The 21,766-nt window shown below is 47.2% G+C and overlaps 1 protein-coding gene across 6 annotated transcripts in view; it reads right to left on the bottom strand.

The window, feature by feature from the left end:
* The window catches only part of PTPN3 (protein tyrosine phosphatase non-receptor type 3), a 1,880,479-nt gene that overhangs the window by 944,119 nt on the left and 914,594 nt on the right, over positions 1-21,766 (bottom strand). For all 6 annotated transcript variants that reach the window (XM_078687727.1, XM_078687724.1, XM_078687726.1 and 3 more), the window contains one exon: positions 4,018-4,190. In XM_078687727.1, the coding sequence (XP_078543853.1) occupies positions 4,018-4,190 (173 nt within the window). The remainder of the gene's footprint in view (positions 1-4,017; positions 4,191-21,766) is intronic.

Below are 21,766 nucleotides of genomic sequence, written 5' to 3'. Positions count from 1 at the left end.
GAATCATTAACACCACCACCTTTACTACCACTACCACCATCAATACCACCTCCACAATTAAAAACACAACAGCTTTTGTGCATGCCATTTTGCTTGCTTACTACATGAAAGGCAGCTCCACTGGCTTTGGTAGTAGAAGTCCAAAACTATAGATGCATAACAGTGAATAAGTTACGTTTTTCACTGAGGAGTTCATAGTGACATTGAATAAACAATGAGAGCCAAGCTCAAGACAGCAGCAAAATGCTGGTGTTTCATGGCTGAAAAGATGCAGTGATATAATGTTTATGTGTGATTACTGGTGGTGGTGTTAAAACCAACAACACACTGCTGCTTTCAATGTTACAGGGAGTGTAAGTTTTAGTGGAGACACTTTGCCTCGAGCATCATCTGTGAGGAGGCTGAAGAGCTTTCAAACCCGCTCGGCCACACCAAGAGAAGTTCATAATCTATAGATATACACTGAATGAATGGCAAGTGAATAAACTGACAGGTACAATTCTCAAGGCAGGGGGCATGCAGAAGTATAGCTAAAAACAAAAAATAATCTGATTCTGGGAATCAAAAGCCTACAACTGCAATGTGATCTACCCGAAATTCCAATTCCTTCTTTAAAACCCACACCCGGCAATACAGATAATTGAACGGCAAAGGACTTTTGATGAGATCTTCGTTAGATTCAATACAAATATTTTAGACAGGGTTGAATTACCACTCTCACAGGCTCCCAACAAGCCAGGGATGCTGGAAAAAAAGATCCCACAGCAAAAGTAGGACAGAAGATCTTGCATTGTTCACAGTATATTTTGGTTTACGCAATGACGTGAACTATTCCATTAAGCTGTATTAAAAACTGCATAGGGTGAATTACATATTTTATGCATAGTCTTGGAAGTAGGGGTCCCTGTCGCTTACCGCCGCCACCAAATGCTAGAGGCGTGCGTCCCCGACTCCTCGCTTCAAAGTTAGGCTAAGTGAGGACACCGTTTTAGATAGCCCTGCTCACCCCCTTAGTACCTTAGCACGAGCAGCCAGGTTTATCTAAAAAGGCACGAGTGTTAAGTATGTGCAACCACGCTCACAGTAACCCCATGATGCCATCACAAATGGACTCCACACGAGTATTGATGAAATGAGTATAATCTTTATATAAGCAATTATACGATACGACCACACAATACAAAATCAAGATATAAGAATGGGTAGTATTCTTTCCAGTGGGTTGGTAGGTTCTAATCCTAACCACCGCTTCTAACCAACAGTGAAGCTCACTTCTAACCGTTTCCCAAAAGGTTAGGCAAGTTGTAGTGCTAGAATCACACACGTTGCAAAAGGAATACTGCAATGCGTAACAATATTCTCTTATACTGTGCAACAGAGAAACAATGCCATACGTAGCGCCACAGTCATGTACTTTGCAATTGAAGGAATAATGCAATGCGTATCACCACCACCAGGCCCTGTACCAGGAAGAAACAAAGCAATGCATCACGCTGCAATCCTGTACGGTGCACTGAAGAAATATTACACTGTACCAAGTTATACTCAGATACTGTGCACTGAAGAAATAATGTAATGCGCCACGTTACAATCAGGAAATATGCAAGGGCGATCTCACTCTCCTCCCTGACGTGAGCGACTTGGGCCCTGATCCAGTCACGGGCTGCGGCGGACTTGGGCCGGCGGCTCAGTTCTTCCATGGCTGCTGGTCCGGGCCGTTGCTGATGCACGCCGAGGGCCCCAATGACTTGGCCCTCACTCCGGTGGGGTCAGTCCACACCAAGACCCACCATCAGCACTGTGGAGACTTTACTTCACTTCGGTGCACACCCTAACCAGGCCCTCCTCACCAGCACCTCAGAATGCACTTCGACACGCACACCGCACGTCCGAGACTTGCCTCTTATCTGGTGCTCAAGATGATACGGCGCTCTTCACCAATGCTACGCTTGCACCTCAACACGCATCCTGCGCGTTCCAGCCTCTCCTCTTTTCCCGGTGCACATGATGTTCAGGCGCTCTTACCCAATGCCCTGGCTGCACCACGACACACACTTTTGCACGTCCGAGACTCACTTCTTCTTTTGGTGCCTATGAAGCCCCGACGCTCTTCACCAACACCCGGGCTGCACCATGACTCGCACCCAGCATGTCCGAGACTCACTTCTTCCGTTGGTGCGCACGATGTCCAGGGGCCCCTCACCAACACCCTGGCTGCACCATGACACGCACACTGCACATCCGAGTCTCGCTTCTTCCTTTGGTGCACACGAGGCCCAGGCGCGCTTCCCCAACACCCGGCTGCACCACGACACGCACCTTTGCACGTCCGAGCCTCGCCTCGTCTCCCTATGCACACCATGACCAGACGCTCCTCACCAGCGCCTTGGCCTGCACTCTGCGCGTCTGAGACTTAGCTTAATCCTGCGTGCCCACGATCACAAGTCACAACTTCTGAGGGTCTCAAGCGGCAAAAAGCATGCACACACCACGTTGCTCGGGACTTCTCAGGAAACTTTTATGATCCTGTATTTCCAAGCAGGGAGCCAGCTCACCTCGGGCCCTTGGGGTTACAAGACACAGCATAAAGCACAGTCTTCTTCAAGCAGGGGGACCAAGAGCCTGCAAGCACAATCCCAACAGCCTCTTCTTTATCAAGAACAGCAAACTGCAGACCAGCCCCATATCACGAAGCAAGGATTGATCTATCCACAGCAGTCTCTTCAGTTGTTCCTTCTTTAGCAAACGTTCCTCTGACCACAGAACAGGTCCAAGCCTTTTCAGTCTCAAACCATATCTGTTTAATTCCAACGTTCAGAGGTTTCAGCTCTCACAGTTATACCCCTTAATGTCTTTGAAGTTTGTATGTGCTCAGGGGTCCCTGACCCTTCCACAAATCAGTTCTGGGTGTCTCCCTCCCAGTGTCGCCTCTCTCCCTTTGATAATGGGGGTCTGGATCCTTAATCACTCAGCAGGAGATGGGGCAATTGGTTTATAGCACCAGCCCAGACCGTTTCACCTCCCTGGCTTCTCCTCCCCCTATTCTCCTGATGCAGGGCAGCCTGGTGCCATCTCAACCCTTCCCTGGTTCAAGACCTCTCCCAGCTCCTCTCATCTGTCAGTTCCAGACAGACAATCCACATTTCAGAGACACACAGAAATGCTCAGAGCACAGGACTCAGCCACTTTCTAAAAGAGCGGTTTATAAACATAGTGACAAAACCACCTTCACAGAAAGATGCATTATGACACTGTGAGTCCATACATACTACACTTCACCTCTCCATTATAAACTGACAGGAAACTAGCCTAACAAACACAACACCCAGCCTTCCCAATTCTGTCCTATGGGAAGAATGGCCTTTCAGCAGTGAAAAACGAAATGGAGAGTTTTTCACTGTCAGAACATAACACACACCCCAGTTTATGTTCTGCCTTTTACCTACAATGCACCCTGCCCAGGGTTACCTGGTACCTACCATGGGTGCCCCCTGTGTATGTAAAAGGGAAAGTCAGGCCTGACAAGTGGTTTTGCCCTTGTCAAGACTACATGCTAACTTAGCATTCTGAGTGCAGGCCCTACACTGAAGTCCTGTGTTCGCTTCTCTGCGCACCCGTGCATTACTAGCCCTTGCACATACAGTGCACATCACTAGGGAGTTTTACTAGTAAGGCAAACATACCAATCATGGCCACCCAATCACCATTACATTTTATATAGGGAACTCCTGTACTTTGACACTGATCAGCAGTGGCAAAGAACCCAAAGCATCTAAATTGGCATCTCTAGGTCAGGAATACGGTCTAGGGGGGAAGCAAACAGTTTAGGGAACTTTAAGCAAAAAGGCTAAGTCCTACACATAGTTGATGTTTATTCTGAAGAAAGTATAAAAGCAATATATTTCTTTGAACACCAAAAGAGACTAGTTGCAGTCGACATTAGGATATAGACATTCTAAAACTAAACGTTTCCTCTCTACCTCCAACAAAACATTATTTCTTAAAGTATATACTCACTTGGCTTGGCTTCGAGCACTCACAGTCCAGTAATTGGACATTTGCTTTTTGTCATGAGGTAGTGATTTCATTGTTTGAAAAAATGTATGATGATCCACACACGATTTCCACAGGTTTTTGCATGCTCTGTAATTCAGCATATTGAAAGCAACGATATGTTCTCTAGATTCACACTGCAATCAAACAACCATGAATGTTAAAAAAGAAACAATTTAAGAAATTCTTTTCAATATGTCATTAATTGTGGCAGTGTTATACACACCTGCACAAAAATTCATCAAAAAAGTTTGTCTGTTAAACATCAACTTTTACATTTCTGTATTGCAAAAAATATGCTTTCCTCACTGATAATCTGTTAACAAAGTTTGGAAAATATACAACATTTTTTATGAGTTTAGTGATGACATTACTTTTTTAAATATGCGTATACTGTTAGACAGGTTACAAAAGCATCATACATAACATGGCATATATTTTATTTCAATATGTTGTATTTTTTTTATTTAATTAGGAAGTGTTAGAGGGTAGAAGCCCAGTGGAAAGCTGCCTAATGGTAGGATCCAATTTCCGCAGCAGTCAAAGTTCCCTATCTCGTGTTGTCTGTTATTAAACCACTCTCCCTCATGTTATCCATGTTGCACACCCGTGATAAGAAAAAAACTCGGATATGACACAGCTAGTGCCGGCTGTGTCAGAACACTAAAAGTCATTGGCAAAGCCAATAGCTGGGTCAAAGCGGATCATACAGTCAAGGTGGTGTACATTAACTTGGAGAATTTGTTTGACACAAGGAAGAAGTTATTCTCCAAAAGGCATGGCCAGAAAACCCAAAAGCAAATACAAGTCTCTGAAGCAGTTGTTGAATTTCTAGAAGCGATTAAGATGGTCAGTGATCTAGCTGCTTTCAGTCTTGATTACAATAGAAGACTTTACTACAAGGGTGAGTGTTTTTCCAAACACAAATTCAAATCCAACAGAGGCCGAAGAGGCCTTGGGGGTAGCTCCAGATTTTACTAGAGTACCTAAATCAGATGTCAGAGTTATTTTACTTGCATGGGTCTGTCACAAGCTAGGCCTCCAAATAAAAAAAAGGCAATCGCTACAGCTTTGCTCATTATAGGTTAAATATATTGGGAAGAGGGGCTTGCATATTGATTAAGTGACCCCACTCATGCCTGATTAGGACATATTCAAGTCACTTTTTATAGTAATTATGGTGGAAAGTGACTACCTACTGTTGATTATGATAATGACTACCTACTGTTGCTCCTGCATTTTCCATCAAATCCTACATTCAATTCTCGTGCATCAAGGGCTCATTCAATCCTGTTCGGGATACACGAGAATGACCCAAACTTAGAGTGTAGATTAGAGGCTTTTGAATTGTTTGAAGACAACTGGTCTAATGGACCCTATAAAGAAATACTTAAAGTTGTTAAGTATCTGTATATGGAGTTACATTATTTATGGCCTCCCTATGGGAACCCGTCATGGGTGGGTGTGTTGCTGACGGGCTGAAGAGGTACTCCTTCTGCCATATGGAAACACAGAGAAGAGTACCAAGAGATTATTATGAACATGATGAGGAAGTGGACTTGAAAACTTCTGTGGTAGAGGAACCAGGTCATTTGATGTCAATGACAGTTGGACCTTTTTGAAGTTGATGACGTGGCACTATAGCTGTGTAGGTACTTATATGTAGCGAATTGATGGTGTGAGTACTTTGAGAGTTTTTTCACCTCCATATTATTCTGTTACATTTACAGCATTATAGTGAGCCTATATATATATTGAAGGACATGGCTGAGATGAAGTTCTTAGCTACATTAAAGGCATTAAGCTGGGAAAGAAAACTAGGTGACATCCATGATGCGGACCCAAATATCTGAAGCTGTGATGGCACGCTTAGAAAATTTTGAATTCTGTGAACTCGGGAGGTAGGTTTTCACCTAGGCAACAGAGCTTTATTTTGTAGATATGCAAACGAAGGAAGTGTTACATTGCAGATATACAAACGAAGAAATTGTATTAGAACAGACAAACTATTGCTGGACTCCTCATCCATACCATTTTAACACCATTCTGCTGAGGTGCACATAAGACTTTATGAAATAGAACAAAATCATAAGGAGGCAGGTAGGCATTCAATATTGGACGTCTACAATTGGAAAAAAAATGTTTTTGTACTCTGTACTTAAGCATTACAGGCTTCTAAGGGACGGCACTCAATTCCTGACTTTTTTCCAGAGCTAATAGCAGAAAGAAACTCTAGGCTATGCTCCATAACACTGGCTTTGACCCAACGCGGATACATCCAATCTAGCTAAACTATTTAAATAACATCACACAGATGTGATATATATGGGAATTGCCACTTAACCATCCTATTTTCAAGTACAGCATGAGTGGGTCCTGGCCCCTCGTCTTTAACATCTAGACCAATGACTTTGACAATAGTTGATAACTATAGAGTACGATGTCTCAATGGTTGTCTCAGCTCTACCATCACTATTGGCTTGCACAGATGTTGCGGTATTAAAAAAAAATAGCCTTGTAGACTACACATTTTCTTTAAAATGGTCTGCCTTGAATGACAATTGGTGGTAAATTGTTACAATCCAAGAAAATGACTTTCCTGAAGATGGTCCTGCACAAATATGTCGAGTTGGAAGGCAGAAAAGTTCTAACAAGTGAGCCACTTTAAGTGAGTTGGTCTAAATTTATTCTTGAATTCCCAACGTCAATAAACCATTGCCCTTAAGAAAGGATGCCACAATCTTCTCATGCCCCGGGCAGCTATAATTGAAAGCAAAAAGCTAAAAAAAATAATTTAAAAAAACGTACTCACTCCTCTAGAACTCAAATTTGTCAACAGTCATATGTTGATCAGCTGTGTAGGTGAGCCTTAGAGTTCCTGTCAATTCTGCGGGTCTTTGAAAATATTTTCATGAACAAAACAGCTAAATATTCACAGAGCACAGCAAATGCTATTGATCGGGTGCAATTGGGACTCTCAATCTCCTCCTTAATGGAGAGAGCTAAGCATGGAATAGAAGATTTGCCTCCTGGGCACTCACTTATTGACCTGATGCTAGGAATGCATACAGGTCAATATGGTTTACCTTCATTGAGTGTGATCTGTTCATTGAATCTCAAAGGTCTATGGTTAAATCTCAGAATAGTAATTTACAGAGAGACATTTGCAAATGTGAATGAGGCGACAGCTTTTCTAAAGAGCATAAGGGAGGAACAAAACATCAAGCACATCAGATCTGTCTTGGTCTACCAACTTATTAGAACTGGGAGGGATGTGTTTCACCATCACAACTATTTGTCAAGATGGCCGCATTATAATAGAGCTCCCGTAACCGTCAACCCTGTCCTGCAGGAATTCGCAAAATCCATCACCTAGAAGAATGCTGCTGGAGCACACCTAACAGGACTAAGCGTCTGCTAACTAATGGCGCCCCGCCACTGAAATCTGAGCCGGGAGGCAATACTACTGACTCTGCAGTGATGACAACGACGAGGCCTGCCTGCCTGGCGGTCAGCAGCAAATTGGACTCATGTGAGCCTGGGCGGCCCCGCCCAAGGCGGAGACGACGTCGGAACTGTGCGGTCATCCTGGGTGGAGAAAACAAGCTCCAGTGGCCAAGTGCCTGTATCGCCCAGAAGGCTGGAGGAGACTTGCCCGGTGCCTGGTGGCGACAATAGGGAAAGGTGCGCCAGAGCGGCCTACACGCCAGGGAAAGTGAACAACCAGAGGCTCTCCTGGTGAGCTGTTGCGGCCGGATGCGACAGTATTAACAGCGCAGCAGGAGTGATCAGGACCTGCAGTGAGTGGCCCCCCTCCCCAGCCTTCAAACATTAAGCCTGATCAGACCTAATCCAGTGCCCCAGAGACACTTACAGACTGTGCGGCTGAGCAGGACTGCCCCCGCTGCTATACAATTTAGAGTGAGTCACACCGGGGAGGTGCAGACTTGCCCTGAGGCGGAAGACAGGTGGTCGCCAATCGGGGACATAGAAATAACATGTAGAGACTCGGGCGGGTCCTTCTGGGCCTAATTGAATGTATAAATAAGCACTACTGCCCCGTAATATCACTGCCCTCGGCAAACAAAATATACACAGCAGCGGGGACCGGTTGCAGGCCTGAGTAGTGAGGGGTGGCGAACAATAATGAGGCACTTTATAATCAAGAAGGCACTAGCAAGCGCAGCATTGGTGATCAGCCAGCAGGGAAAGCTGCAGGGACACTGTTGAAAACTGCCAAACACAGAACAGTCACAAGAAAGACAAGCAAAACCCACTAACACAAGGAAGCCACTGGTAAATGCTGACTAAAAGTGTAGGCCCAGAACATTCTGGAACAGTTAAGCCAAAATAGAGAAGTTAAATTTAGGAAACCGTATAAAATAAAACACAGACAAAATTGCAATTTGAACAGCACAAATCCACGTGATTAGAGGGTGACTATACAGAAGTGGAGAATGAGGAACGGGGCACCTCAGGATCGGAGCTAGGTGGGGACCTACGGAAAATATTGGAAACAATGCAGCAAAGCCTCACTACTATGCATGGGAAAATAGACTCTCTTTTATATTGTACAGACCACATGACAGAGTGCCTAGACAAACATGCTGAGAGACTAATATGGTGGAACGCAGAGTATCGGAGGCGGACGATCAACAGGTAGAATTCACGCAAACTCAGATACAAATGGGGAAACTGTTAGATACACTGCAATTCAAGACTGAAGATCTCAAAGAGAGATCTAAACGTAACAATCTACGCATAGTGGGCCTGCCGGAAACTACCTCGACCGGGAATATGGAATTGTTTGTGGAAAAACTACTCACGACATTGCTGGGGCGTGACATTTTTTCAACGACGTTCACCGGTCGCTAGCATCTAAGCCTCCACCAGGGGACCGCATCCGTTTATAGCTTGAATACTGAACTACAGGGATAGAGATGCAGCCCTGTGCAAAGCAGGAGAGTTACAGATACTTCGCTATGAGGGTGCCGAGATATCCCTACATCTGGATTTCACCCCTAAAGTGCAGGAGCGCAAGACAGCGTTTTGCCCCTTTGAAGTGGAAACTGAGTAACTTACAGACAGAATACACAATGCTCTACCCAGCTCGTATGAAGATCACAATTGACAGCAAGACGAAGATTTACTCAGACCCGAGCAATTTACAACAAACTCTTAAAAACTACACCAAGACCAACAAACAAGCAGCAGGTACCAATGAGGAGGACGCCTCCGGCCCTAGCCCACTGGACCAGCAGGACTGACAATTTGGGGATATTAATTGTAGGTATGGTGGCCGGTAGCAAAGATAGATAGCATGTAACAGACAGCCTGTATGACTAACTGTGATACCATACATTTACAGCTATAGAGTGGATCAATAAATACAGTAGGATACAGGCACATTTGTACTACATGTAGAGTAGAACTGTATGCACCTGCATGGAATGACAGGTCGTATAACGCAGAAAGAGGTTGTTAAATATAAAGCATTCAGGGTCCCGATTACCCATATGTGATGGCATATGTGCAAACTTTAGGCAATGGGTAAACTAGATAGGACGGAATGACGACAGTATGAAACCAGTATCTGAGTAGACCACCAGGCATCCATCACCCTCATGTGTAATACACAGCGTTACGGGGGGGATTTGTTGGGATGTACTACTTGATGCAAGGCTGGGATTGTTAAAGACATGTCAAAAGTTGGGGGACATGGCGGGTAGGGGGTAAGATAATTGCAAACAAGCAGAAGTAGCCCGATAGACATTACTCAGTACAACACGAGATACAGCATAGATTTAAAAAAAAGGATCAGATACATAAAAAGAGCAGGAGCGCAGAACGAAACTAGAATATGAGACAATGTAGAACACCAATCAATTATATAACGCGGAAAGTCAGAGGCCTGAATGACAAACGGAAAATTTGTAAAGCGGTACTGTACATGCAAAGACACCAAATAGATATAGTGATACAGCAGGAAACACAACTAGCTCCCCACACGAGACTCCTAACACAGAGAAGGATGAGGCAGCTGGATTCACTTCTCATGTACGAGGAGTCTTAATATGGGTCAGACAGAGGGCAAATATTAAAATAAACACATTAGAACTTGACCCCGGAGGAAGATCTGTAATAGCACACAGCTGCAAGGACAGCTTTGATGTGCGGGTTGTGGGAATATATGGCCCTAATTAGAATGACCCTCAATTTTATCACACATTACATGAGAAGCTTGTCCGTACACCACTATGTCCACACTTTGGGGAGGCGATTTTAACTGTGTGCAATCCCCAGACCTAGATAAGTCAAAGGACCCTACACGGAAGCCCTCCTCAGCTGCCAAAGCTATCGCTGCCATAGCTGAGACAGACGGGCTAATAGATGTATGGCGGTACCGCTCTTCACAACGGAGGGAATATACACACTACTCTGCATTACAGGACATACACATGCCTATAGACTACTGGTATGCATCAAGAGACTTAATGGCAATTCATAACGGAATGCACACATTTACCATGCACATATTCAGACCATTCCCCAGTTAAGCTACAACTTAAAATAGAAAATATTCTACCCCGAGTACATGCGTGGCGTTTACCACAGTACTCACTACAGGGTACAGTGTTCAAAGAAGAACTCTTGCAAGAGATAGATCACTACTTCAACAGTAATCTAGGGAGTGGCCCCAAAATGGCCATCAATTGGAAAGCGTTCAAGGCCTTCATTCGGGGTGTGACCATATCCAAATATGCCTGGGTGCTTCGCTCCATTAGAGGTAGATTGCAAAAACTGGAAACGGAACTGGCAGAGCTAGAGCATACCGAAACAATGGATAAACTATCGCACTCTATGGTATGGAATGTAGTTATGTTCAAAAGGTCAGTGATGCTAGTAGGCTGAATCCTACTGAGTGCGAGGATAGTCATACAAGCAGCAAAACTGTGCTGACCTCAAGGTGTGAGGGGCGTTTCCAACTAGCACTCAAATAAAGATCAATCAATTTATCCTTTCTTGATGAGTTCTTAAACAGTTTATTCAATTCATCAATGTACCTTTGGAAAATCGTAGGTAATTCAATCATAAGTGAAATTCCATTTACGGTAAATAACGAAGTATAGATATGCCTTTTACATGTGCCCAATGCATTTCGGGCAACAGCCCTTCATCAGGGGCTCAATATGTAATGCTACAAGTTTGTAGTATGTACACGTGCCCGGACACAGAGACTGGCTGGTTACTTGGCTATTTACTCAATTACGATTCGTCACACGGGTTCACTACCTACTTCACCACGTGTACATACTACAAACTTGTAGCGTTACATATTGATCCCCTGATGAAGGGCTGTTGCCCGAAATGCATGAATTTGATAATTTGTGTCAGAAGTGTTAGTGGCTCTGCAAGACATTACTGAGACCATAATGTCTGAGACACCACTAGTTGCACTTTTGGGATACCTAAGGGCAATCGGAAATTAATAGCCCTGGGTATCCTAATAGCTAAAAGAAGACTAGCTATGAGATGGATGAAAGGTCGATTACCTACTTTCACTGCGTGGTGTACATATCTGTCCAACTGTAATATGCAATCAGATAAACATAATGCCCTAATACCAACGCGCTGCAGACCGCAGAATATTTGGGAGGCATACCAGGCATACGTCACCCGCAGAGCAGTAGACGAAGAGGAGGTGGAGAGACATGACAAAATTGGAATAGGTTAGCTACACATGGTAATATTAGGCTAGTTGAAGCCGGGATGCTGCCACAGTAACGCAAGGGGCCTCAAGTACACAATAAGGACGTGCTCTGTAGTAGTAATGGAATGATGGATCATGTAACCACACTAAAGGACATGCCAAATGGAACTGCTCCCTAAATGTAAATCCTGTGTTATTTAATAAGATTTACACCATAACAGTTTCACATTGAGGACTATGTAAGCTGTATACTCTAGTTGGAAAATGACTGTACATGAGAATGGCTACTGATTTATATGTATGTATATAGAAAACAAGAATAATAAAGTTGAAAAAAATACTATTTGTCATGAAAATATCCCCCACCCTGGGAACAGACTGTTTAAATGCACAAATTAACATAACAAAGGTTCAGAAGTCATGGGAAGCATGTTGAAAACCCATACACTACACTACATATTCTGATTGTGTGATCTGGGTTGTAACCTTGTTTCACCTCATAATGAAGTGCACAACATGGGAAAAGCTCTGGATTAGGTGAATCGCACCTGCACCTCAGGGTCATTATATTGCTTGAGTGGCAATATATGAAACCAGAATGCAGATTCTTGGGAGGGGAACATTTTCTGTGTAATGAACGGTGTGTACCCTCCCATGGGTGCCCGATGCATATAAAACTGGTATCCTGGCTAATTGTGTGGCCCTGACACCACACTAATCTACAGTGTGCACAAGCATTTCGGCCTCTCCCTGGTACTGTGAGGCCCAGAACCTGTTCTGTGCCCTGGAGTGGATCCCAAAGCGAACCCTCATAGTGGGAATAGGACTACATTCTATTTCCAGGTTGAGTCACATGAAGCAATGTTTGCAGTGTATCAGGTTTTTGTGACTCAGCATTGTGACCAGACCTTGTTCTCTGTGTCAAGTAGAGTGTGGACTTCTGACCCCTCTCATGTAAATATGCACTGTTATGTGAGCCACAGATCTTTGTGCTGAAATTCTGTGTGTCGTGTGCAGGGAGTGTTTGGAATATGCATGGTAGGTAGTAGGAATATATGCCTGATGGGAGTGAGTACTGAGACCAGGAGGATCCATTTCGGATGGCCCCGGTATAGAATTGCACAAGATGAAGGGTGCAGGGGGAGGAGTCCAGGTGCCATCCACTGAGACCATGGGTGACAGAGCTCCTCATCACCTGCGATCTCACCTGGCCCTATCAAACAGCTGCTGCCTGATAGCTTTCTGGGGAGAGGCTTTCCAACTTGCCTGGTATCTCGTGGTAAGTCTGTGAGGCTCTGGGAGTTCGGGCCAGGATGAGAGGCTGCTGTGTTCTCCCGACTCCAGCACGATACCCAGGACAAGATGCAGGCCCTGCATTGTTTGCGGCAGCCGCCCTGCTGAAGCCCAAAGCCGTGGTGGTGTGACTCATTTGGGGGAGCGTCTGCCTTCAATTGCCACTTCACTTGGGCCCAGGGCCTTCACAGCCACTGCGCCTCTATCTTGCACTCTGCAACAGGGGAACATTGGACTCTGCATTCTTTGGCCATGATGCTCTGGACAAGACAGCGGCTCCGCTTTGTTCGTAGCATCCGCCTTTCTGAAGCCCGCAGCCACGGCAGAGTTATTCCTTGGGTGGAGGGCCCTCCTTCAATTGCCATTTATTTCGCAGGGGACCACGGACTTCGTAGGCCCATGCCTCCGCCTCTATCTTGCCATTAGGGATCTAGTTGCCCTTTTGGCCTTTAGTTGGTTCTTCTCTGGGGCTTAGGTGGGATGCTGTTTGGACAGGATGGTTATATGTCTCAGTCCTTGGGGGGTGTTGAAGGTCTTGCTGGGATATGGTTCTGTATTTTGTTTTGTATTTGTTTGTTTCCTGGAGGTGGTACGTATGTGGTACAAAAGAGGGTGGTAATGGACGGAGCATCTGAATCAATCAAACACTCACACCCAGTCAAAAGATCTGGGTTGAATCCATCACCGTTCTTTAGCCCACCCTGCCACCCCAGTTCAGACATGGCTATATGCAAATCAGTCTGACCCTGTGCCTCATGGGAACAGTCCAGCCCGAACTGCCAAGCCATGTCTTCCCTGGACCGGAAACAAGCTTCCGAGGACCGGTTTCTGGCATTCCAGACGTCTTCAGCCCGGCTTGCTTGAATCCAGTGGCAAAGTGAGCAAGGGACTCACGTCTGAGCATACCCTGCCACACTTATGGCGGCCAAAAGCGGTACAAAAGAGGGTGGTAATGGACGGAGCATCTGAATCAATCAAACACTCACACCCAGTCAAAAGATCTGGGTTGAATCCATCACCGCTCTTTAGCCCACCCTGCCACCCCAGTTCAGACATGGCTATATGCAAATCAGTCTGACCCTGTGCCTCATGGGAACAGTCCAGCCCGAACTGCCAAGCCATGTCTTCCCTGGACCGGAAACAAGCTTCCGAGGACCGGTTTCTGGCATTCCAGCCGTCTTCAGCCCGGCTTGCTTGAATCCAGTGGCAAAGTGAGCAAGGGACTCACGTCTGAGCATACCCTGCCACACTATGGCGGCCAAAAGCTGGACTGTTCCCATGAGGCACAGGGTCAGACTCATTTGCATATAGCCATGTCTGAACTGGGGTGGCAGAGTGGGCTAAAGAACGGTGATGGATCAAACCCAGATCTTTTGACTGGGTGTGAGTGTTTGATTGGTTCTGATGCTCCGTCCATCACCACCCCCTTTTGTACCGTTTTGGCTGCCATAAATGTGGCAAGGGTATGCTCAGACGTGGGTCCCTTGCTCACTTTGCCACTGGATTCAAGGAAGCCGGGCTGAAGACGGCTGGAATGCCAGAAACCGGTCCTCGGTAGCTTGTTTCTGGTCCAGGGAAGGCATGGCTTGACAGTTCGGGCTGGACTGTTCCCATGAGGCACATGGTCAGACTGATTTGCATATAGCCATGTCTGAACTGGGGTGGCAGAGTGGGCTAAAGAACGGTGATGGATCAAACCCAGATATTTTGACTGGGTATGAGTGTTTGATTGGTTCTGATGCTCCGTCCATCACCACCCCCTTTTGTACCGTTTTGGCCGCCATAAATGTGGCAGGGTATGCTCAGACGTGAGTCCCTTGCTCACTTTGCCACTGGATTCAAGCAAGCCGGGCTGAAGATGGCTGGAATGCCAGAAACCGGTCCTCGGAAGCTTGTTTCTGGTCCAGGGAAGGCATGGCTTGGCAGTTCGGGCTGGACTGTTCCCAAGAGGCACAGGGTCAGACTGATTTGCATATAGCCATGTCTGAACTGGGGTGGCAGAGTGGGCTAAAGAACGGTGATGGATCAAACCCAGATCTTTTGACTGGGTGTGAGTGTTTGATTGGTTCTGATGCCCCGTCCATCACCACCCCCTTTTGTACCGTTTTGGCCGCCATAAATGTGGCAGGGTATGCTCAGACGTGAGTCCCTTGCTCACTTTGCCACTGGATTCAAGCAAGCCGGGCTGAAGACGGCTGGAATGCCATAAACCGGTCCTCGGAAGCTTGTTTCTGGTCCAGGGAAGGCATGGCTTGGCAGTTCGGGCTGGACTGTTCCCATGAGGCACAGGGTCAGACTGATTTGCATATAGCCATGTCTGAACTGGGGTGGCAGAGTGGGCTAAAGAACGGTGATGGATCAAACCCAGATCTTTTGACTGGGTGTGAGTGTTTGATTGGTTCTGATGCTCCGTCCATCACCACCCCCTTTTGTACCATTTTGGCCGCCATAAATGTGGCAGGGTATGCTCAGACGTGAGTCCCTTGCTCACTTTGCCACTGGATTCAAGCAAGCCGGGCTGAAGATGGCTGGAATGGCAGAAACCGGTCCTCGGAAGCTTGTTTCTGGTCCAGGGAAGGCATGGCTTGGCAGTTCGGGCTGGACTGTTCCCATGAGGCACAGGGTCAGACTGATTTGCATATAGCCATGTCTGAACTGGGGTGGCAGAGTGGGCTAAAGAACGGTGATGGATCAAACCCAGATCTTTTGACTGGGTGTGAGTGTTTGATTGGTTCTGATGCTCCGTCCATCACCACCCCCTTTTATACCGTTTTGGCCGCCATAAATGTGGCAGGGTATGCTCAGACGTGAGTCCCTTGCTCACTTTGCCACTGGATTCAAGCAAGCCGGGCTGAAGACGGCTGGAATGCCAGAAACCGGTCCTCGGAAGCTTGTTTCTGGTCCAGGGAAGGCATGGCTTGGCAGTTCGGGCTGGACTGTTCCCATGAGGCACAGGGTCAGACTGATTTGCATATAGCCATGTCTGAACTGGGGTGGCAGAGTGGCCTAAAGAACGGTGATGGATCAAACCCAGATCTTTTGACTGGGTGTGAGTGTTTGATTGGTTCTGATGCTCCGTCCATCACCACCCCCCTTTTGTACCGGGGTGGTACGTATGTGGCTATGGAGATGTGTGTTTGATACAGTGGGGCATTCCTGGTTGTGGGAGGCTCTACTGCTGGTGGGATCACCGGGTGGTTCCATTCTCCTGAACTCACACTTAAGGCTTCACAAACTAAATTGCTTGCATAGAATGTGCGTGCCTCTCTTCCCCCTCTAAGCGTTATAATGTGCTGACTATTTGAAACATCGGGGGTCCATGTTGCATTTCTCAGAGCGACCCACCTTATGGAGACTGAGGGCTGCACCCTTCAGGGGGCGCTGACAGGGCCAGCTCTATACTACTGCTTATTCTGCCGTTTCACAGGGCACCCTTATTTGGATTAGGCCTGGGCCCCTTTCCGCTTGCACAGGGTGGTTAATGTTCTAGAGGGCCGCTAGGTCCTAGTATTGGGGAACGTGAATGGCAGAGAGGTCACCCTCTTACATTTTTTTGCCACTGAATGTGGATCAATCTTCGTTCCTTATTAGCTTGGTGCCCCTGCTTTCTCTTATGGTCCCCTACTGGAGAGTGGTGGGGGGATGTGTGATTTTAATTGTGTTGAGGATTTAAACCTCGATCGGTCCCATTCGCTCCTAAGTGGCACTCCCATGGGCAGGAAGGCCGAGACAGCCCATTTGTGGACTGACTGCTGGGATTTAATAGATTGTTGCTGGGTTTGTCACCCGGAGACTCGTGTATACTCCTACCATTATGGATTGCACGATTTTAAGGTTCTACTTGACAGACTATATACGTGTAGAGCACTCTATGGCCGAGTGGGTGGGAGGGAATACTAGCAAAAACGTATTCTGATCATGCTCCTGCACTGGGCACGTTTCAATGGTCCACCTCCAGGTTTAGGATGCCTACATGGGGCCTTGCTCTAACACCTCTGAATGATCAGGCTCTTTGGAGTCTGTTAGGAGAACAGATTTCTCAGTACTGGAATGATAATATTGGTACGGCCTTGTTGGTGGGCATGGAATGGGAGGCTATAAAGGTGGTGATTCAGGGGTATTGTATCTCTTGTAGAGTGGAGGTTCATACTCAGCTTCTATTGGATATTCAACAGTAAGAGGCGGTGTTGGATGGTCTTCCAAGTGAGCTGGAAGGGACCTCAAATAGTAGGGGATGCTTGTTGGAGGCACGAGACAGGTTGTCTATGCTTGTGGGCTACCTTCGTCTCTTTGATCATAAGGTGTATGTGGCTATGGCACCTGTGGAGCCGGATAAGTAAGGCAGGATAATGGCGTGGCTTTTACAAGATGTCGGGGAGGTCAGTTTATCATACAGTTACATGGACCTTCGGGGAGTGATATCTTCACACAGGAGGAGATCAATGAGGTCTTCCTGCAGTACAATGGTGAACTGTACTCCTCGGGGTGGCGAGTAGTGAGAGGGAAATGTAGGATTATATTGCGGATGCTTCTCCAGTGCCCCTTGAGTCGAAGGTGGCAGATCAACTGGCTGTGGATATTACTGAGTAGGAGGTTCGGGCTGCGATTAAGGACATGGCGAGGGGTAAGGTGCCCGGCCTCGACACTGCCTAAACGTCACAATTTGTTCCTAGGCTAGTGGTGCTTTTTAATGACTCTGGGCAGGGTGGGCGGCTTCCACCTTTGCTGAGAGAGGCAGCAGTCTGTCACTTTCTAAGAAGGACAGGACCCTATTCTTCTTGATTCATACCGCCCCCTTTCTATGCTTAAAGCTGAGTATAAGACTCAGTACATTTTGGCAACTCGACTACTCCCTCATATGTACTCTTTCATTCATCTGAACCAAAAGTGCTTCATTCCTACGCATAGCACTATGCCTAATATTCGGCAATTGTTTCTAGCCTTAGACTGTTGGGAGCTTCTCCTGCCGGAAGCACTGGTTATCTGGGTGGACATTAAAAAAACATTTGGCTCACTCCGTTGGGAGTTTCTTGATGCTAATATGCTTAGTATGTGCTTTGGCTGCTTCTAAGATTATCATATTGCAGCATCTTCTTTATTTGTTTGCTGCTCTCCTGCTGGAGTTGTCCTAAAAAGTCTTTACGGAGCTGGATGGGTTGCTCCTTTTGCTTTATTGGGGCTCCTCGCATCACCAGGAGGCCGTCTGGAAATTGCTTCTGCATGCGGCTGAGGGTGGCCTAGCTTCCCCCCAGATTTGGAGTTATATTATTTACCAGCGCAGCTTCAGTGGGTCAGTCATTGGCGGGCCTTTCTGTGTGATGGAGTGGGTGCTGCCAAGAGTGGCTCTCCTTTCAAGAATTGCCTCTTGGGTTTTCTTTTTTTTTTTTTTTTAAAACCTTTGATGAAGTATTCAAAAGATTACATGCGCAGGCCTACAACCACAGGGGCCGGCCGCAAACTCAGGAAATAGTTCAGGCGACATGCAAATAATACGACCAAGTAATATCAACGATGCAAGTACAGCATGTGATTGTATGTGCCACAATGCGAAAGGATATCAAAGGTTTCATTTTAAGTTATGAAGAAACAGTAGTGGCTGCACTATCAATGGCATCACACCATACAATAAAGTGAGAAGAGACGGGGGGGGCGCGCCCCGCAGTGCAATCAGGACCAGGTGATGGACAATACAGCTTTAGACACCCACTCCCGCCGAGGCAGACTAGGAGTAAAAGTCAATACAATAGCAAGCGATTTAGCAAGAGTATCGTCACAAAAACCCACCCTCCGGAGACAGTGAGGTAGAGGTAAGTATAGACGCCAAATAGAGAGAGAATTGAGATAAGGAGATACAGCCAACCCTACTGAAGAAGAAGGAAAGCCCACCGAAAGAGGAAGAAGGAAAGGGACCATAGAACAAAACAAACTAAAATAACAAACCCCCCCAGCACCCACCACCCTGCACCCCTGTAATGGCTATGGCCTACCCCACTAACAGCGTGCCTGTCGCCCCGGAACTGCCCCAAAGAAGGGAGGAAAGAAAGAAAGCGGAGGAGGGGAACAACAGACACATCCCCGGCCCCTGTACCTCCCGCCATTAGCGACCTCCCCAAAACATATTGTCCATCAATAAAAGCAAGTATTGAGAATCTACATGGGGAGGACATCAACAAGAACCGCCCGACACCCAGTGAGATACATGCTACAATCCCGGCATAGATCACATAGCATATCTTACTCCAAAAGTTAAAGTCAACCTGATCAGTTCGGTGCGTCACGAAAACCCCATGTCACCCAAGCCACAGCAAACACGAAGAAAGCGAAGCGTCCCAGACCGTGCAAAGCGATGGTATCGGGCCGAGGACAGGACACTAGTTGAAGTCAGCCGCGACCAGTGCGATTCTGTAGGAAGACCCATGTCGCCCAGGCCACAGTGAGCATGAGGTAAACAAGGCGTCCGTAGCAGTTCAAGTCAGCGGAATCGGATCGAAAACAGGATACAAAATAGTTCCCAGTGTCCACACAAATTGCCGAGTTTTAACATCAAAGTCGCACGATCAGTGGGATCAGTAGTAGCCAACTTGCCTGCCGTACCCCAGTAACACAAGTAAAAATCCCGCACAGGCACCAGACGGAACAATCATGCAGGTATCAACCCATACCCGCCCGATCCAGTGCATGGACGTGACCTGTTTCGTCCACTGCAGCTGTAAGCAAGCACCGAACTGGATCGAGGTAGCAATTCTGAAGTCTGGCAGCACACAACAAAGCACTGTGAGGCCCCACGGCACCTACACATCCAAGAGCTAGCAGGAAACCCCGTTGTTGTCGCACGGTCGATAGTACAGGGTCCGGGAGAAAAAGGAGAGATGTGTCCTGGCTCCACCATTGCTCCTCGTCAGAGGTCGGAGGGGGGGCAACACTGATTCCCGGAAACAATGCCTCCAACCGACCCTCTGGTTCCGCCATGAACACCGAGCGCCGCTCGTTAATGCTGTGTGTCTGGCTATCTTGGGCAAACATGCCGCTTCTCACACACTCCCGCACCGTGAACTCCAGGGGATATTCGGCAGCCGTCTGCCAGTCCGCATCATGTCTCACAGATGTGGAGGACTCATCCACGGTAGTGAGGTCTGCAGTGCATGGACCCATCCCCGACACGACCACATCAAAGCCACCCTCCAGGGCTTTCATCCTCCAACACAAAAAGTGCAGTTCCACAATAGCCGCAATGATATCGCTCAACGTTATTTCCGTTTTCTCTCCCCCCTCAGTGGCTCCCTTCGCGACCGTCGGAGCTCCATCGTAAGAGGCAAATCTGTCCGGAGCAAGAAATCGGACTATGGTGTTGTCATCGGCGGTTCGAGTCATGATCGCAGCCGGGCCCCTTTCAAACGCCATCGCCTGCATTGCCGCTCGTATTGTGGACCACACTCCGATAGGCAGAAAAACACCCCACAGTTGCTATCAGCCAGCCGGCGGAGAATCCCGCAAAAGTTGGGACACAGCCGGCCAGTGTCGGGCGTTCTCCATTCGGTCAGGATAGTTGCGATCGGAGTGTGGGGTATCCACCCTGCAGGGCAGCCGACGGGGGGGGGGGGGGCATGTCAGTCACAAGCAGAGCAGCATAATCTGATTCTGCTACTGCCGCTGGAAGAATGCGTGGTCTTCCGTCTAATCCGGGAGGATCCCAACCTTGTCCGCCGGACCGGCACTTTCTCGTACCTCACTGCCGTTGTTAATCAACTCGAGGTCGGCCACTCCAGTACCATAGATCCCGGTTTCAAAGCAGGGCCAGGCCGCAATCCTCGTGATGCCTTATCTCCGTCCACCCAGCAGGTAGGACAATCGAAGTTACACCGAACGGCAGCATTTCCTCTCAGCCGTGCTGGGACATGGCAAGAGCGCAGGATAAGTGACAGGATATAGGGGCAGGAGAAGGAGGTCAGCGGAGCCGGGAGCCTAAGTGGCCATCTTGGTCGCCAGCTTGGCTCCTCCTCCCTCTTGGGTTTTCTAATGAAGCCAACACCTGCTTCCAAATATGAAGAATTCAAATTTCCTGATTAGGACTGCTCGTTATGTATGGACTCGTGCTCAACAACAAACTCAGTCGCCAACCCCATATACTCATGAACTTTCTCTTTTGATAATTCAGCGTTGGGGTTGCCCAGGGGGGTGGTCGGGTCTCCTTGAATGGCAGGCAGCGGGGACTGATGTCCTGGGTGATCTTTTTGCATGAGGAATTTTGTGCCCTCTCTCGGATCTCCGTGAGTCCTCTTCATGAACCCCCGACACGTATGCTACAGAAATGGTGGGGTGCCGGAATTGCAGAACTTACGGAGCATGACTCCCTGTGCCGTCTCTTCCTCTTAAGGGTCGAACAAAAACAGCCATGTTACCGTATAAATCTTTGTTGAGGAGGGTGTGGCCGGATCTCTCAACCTTCCTGTTACGCTGGGAGGCAGACCTAGGGATGCCTCTCTGATACATTTTGGAGGAAAGTATTAGAATCTTGTTCTAAAGGGTCTTGCATTTCTCACTTCAAACTCATTCAATTCATTCATATACATCGTCCCTTTTGAACCCCTGATGCATACATACTATGTTCCCGGCCGCGATCTCAGTGTGTTGTCAGTGCACCATTGAGTACGTTTATTTTTTCCACATGGTCTGGCCTGGTCTGCTTTTGTTGCCCTATTGGACGACGTT

The sequence above is a fragment of the Lissotriton helveticus genome, chromosome 4_1 (genome assembly GCF_964261635.1).
Source record: "Lissotriton helveticus chromosome 4_1, aLisHel1.1, whole genome shotgun sequence".
NCBI lineage: Eukaryota > Metazoa > Chordata > Amphibia > Caudata > Salamandridae > Lissotriton > Lissotriton helveticus.
Note: the sequence above shows the minus strand (reverse complement) of the source record. Positions and strands in the feature narration are given on the sequence as shown.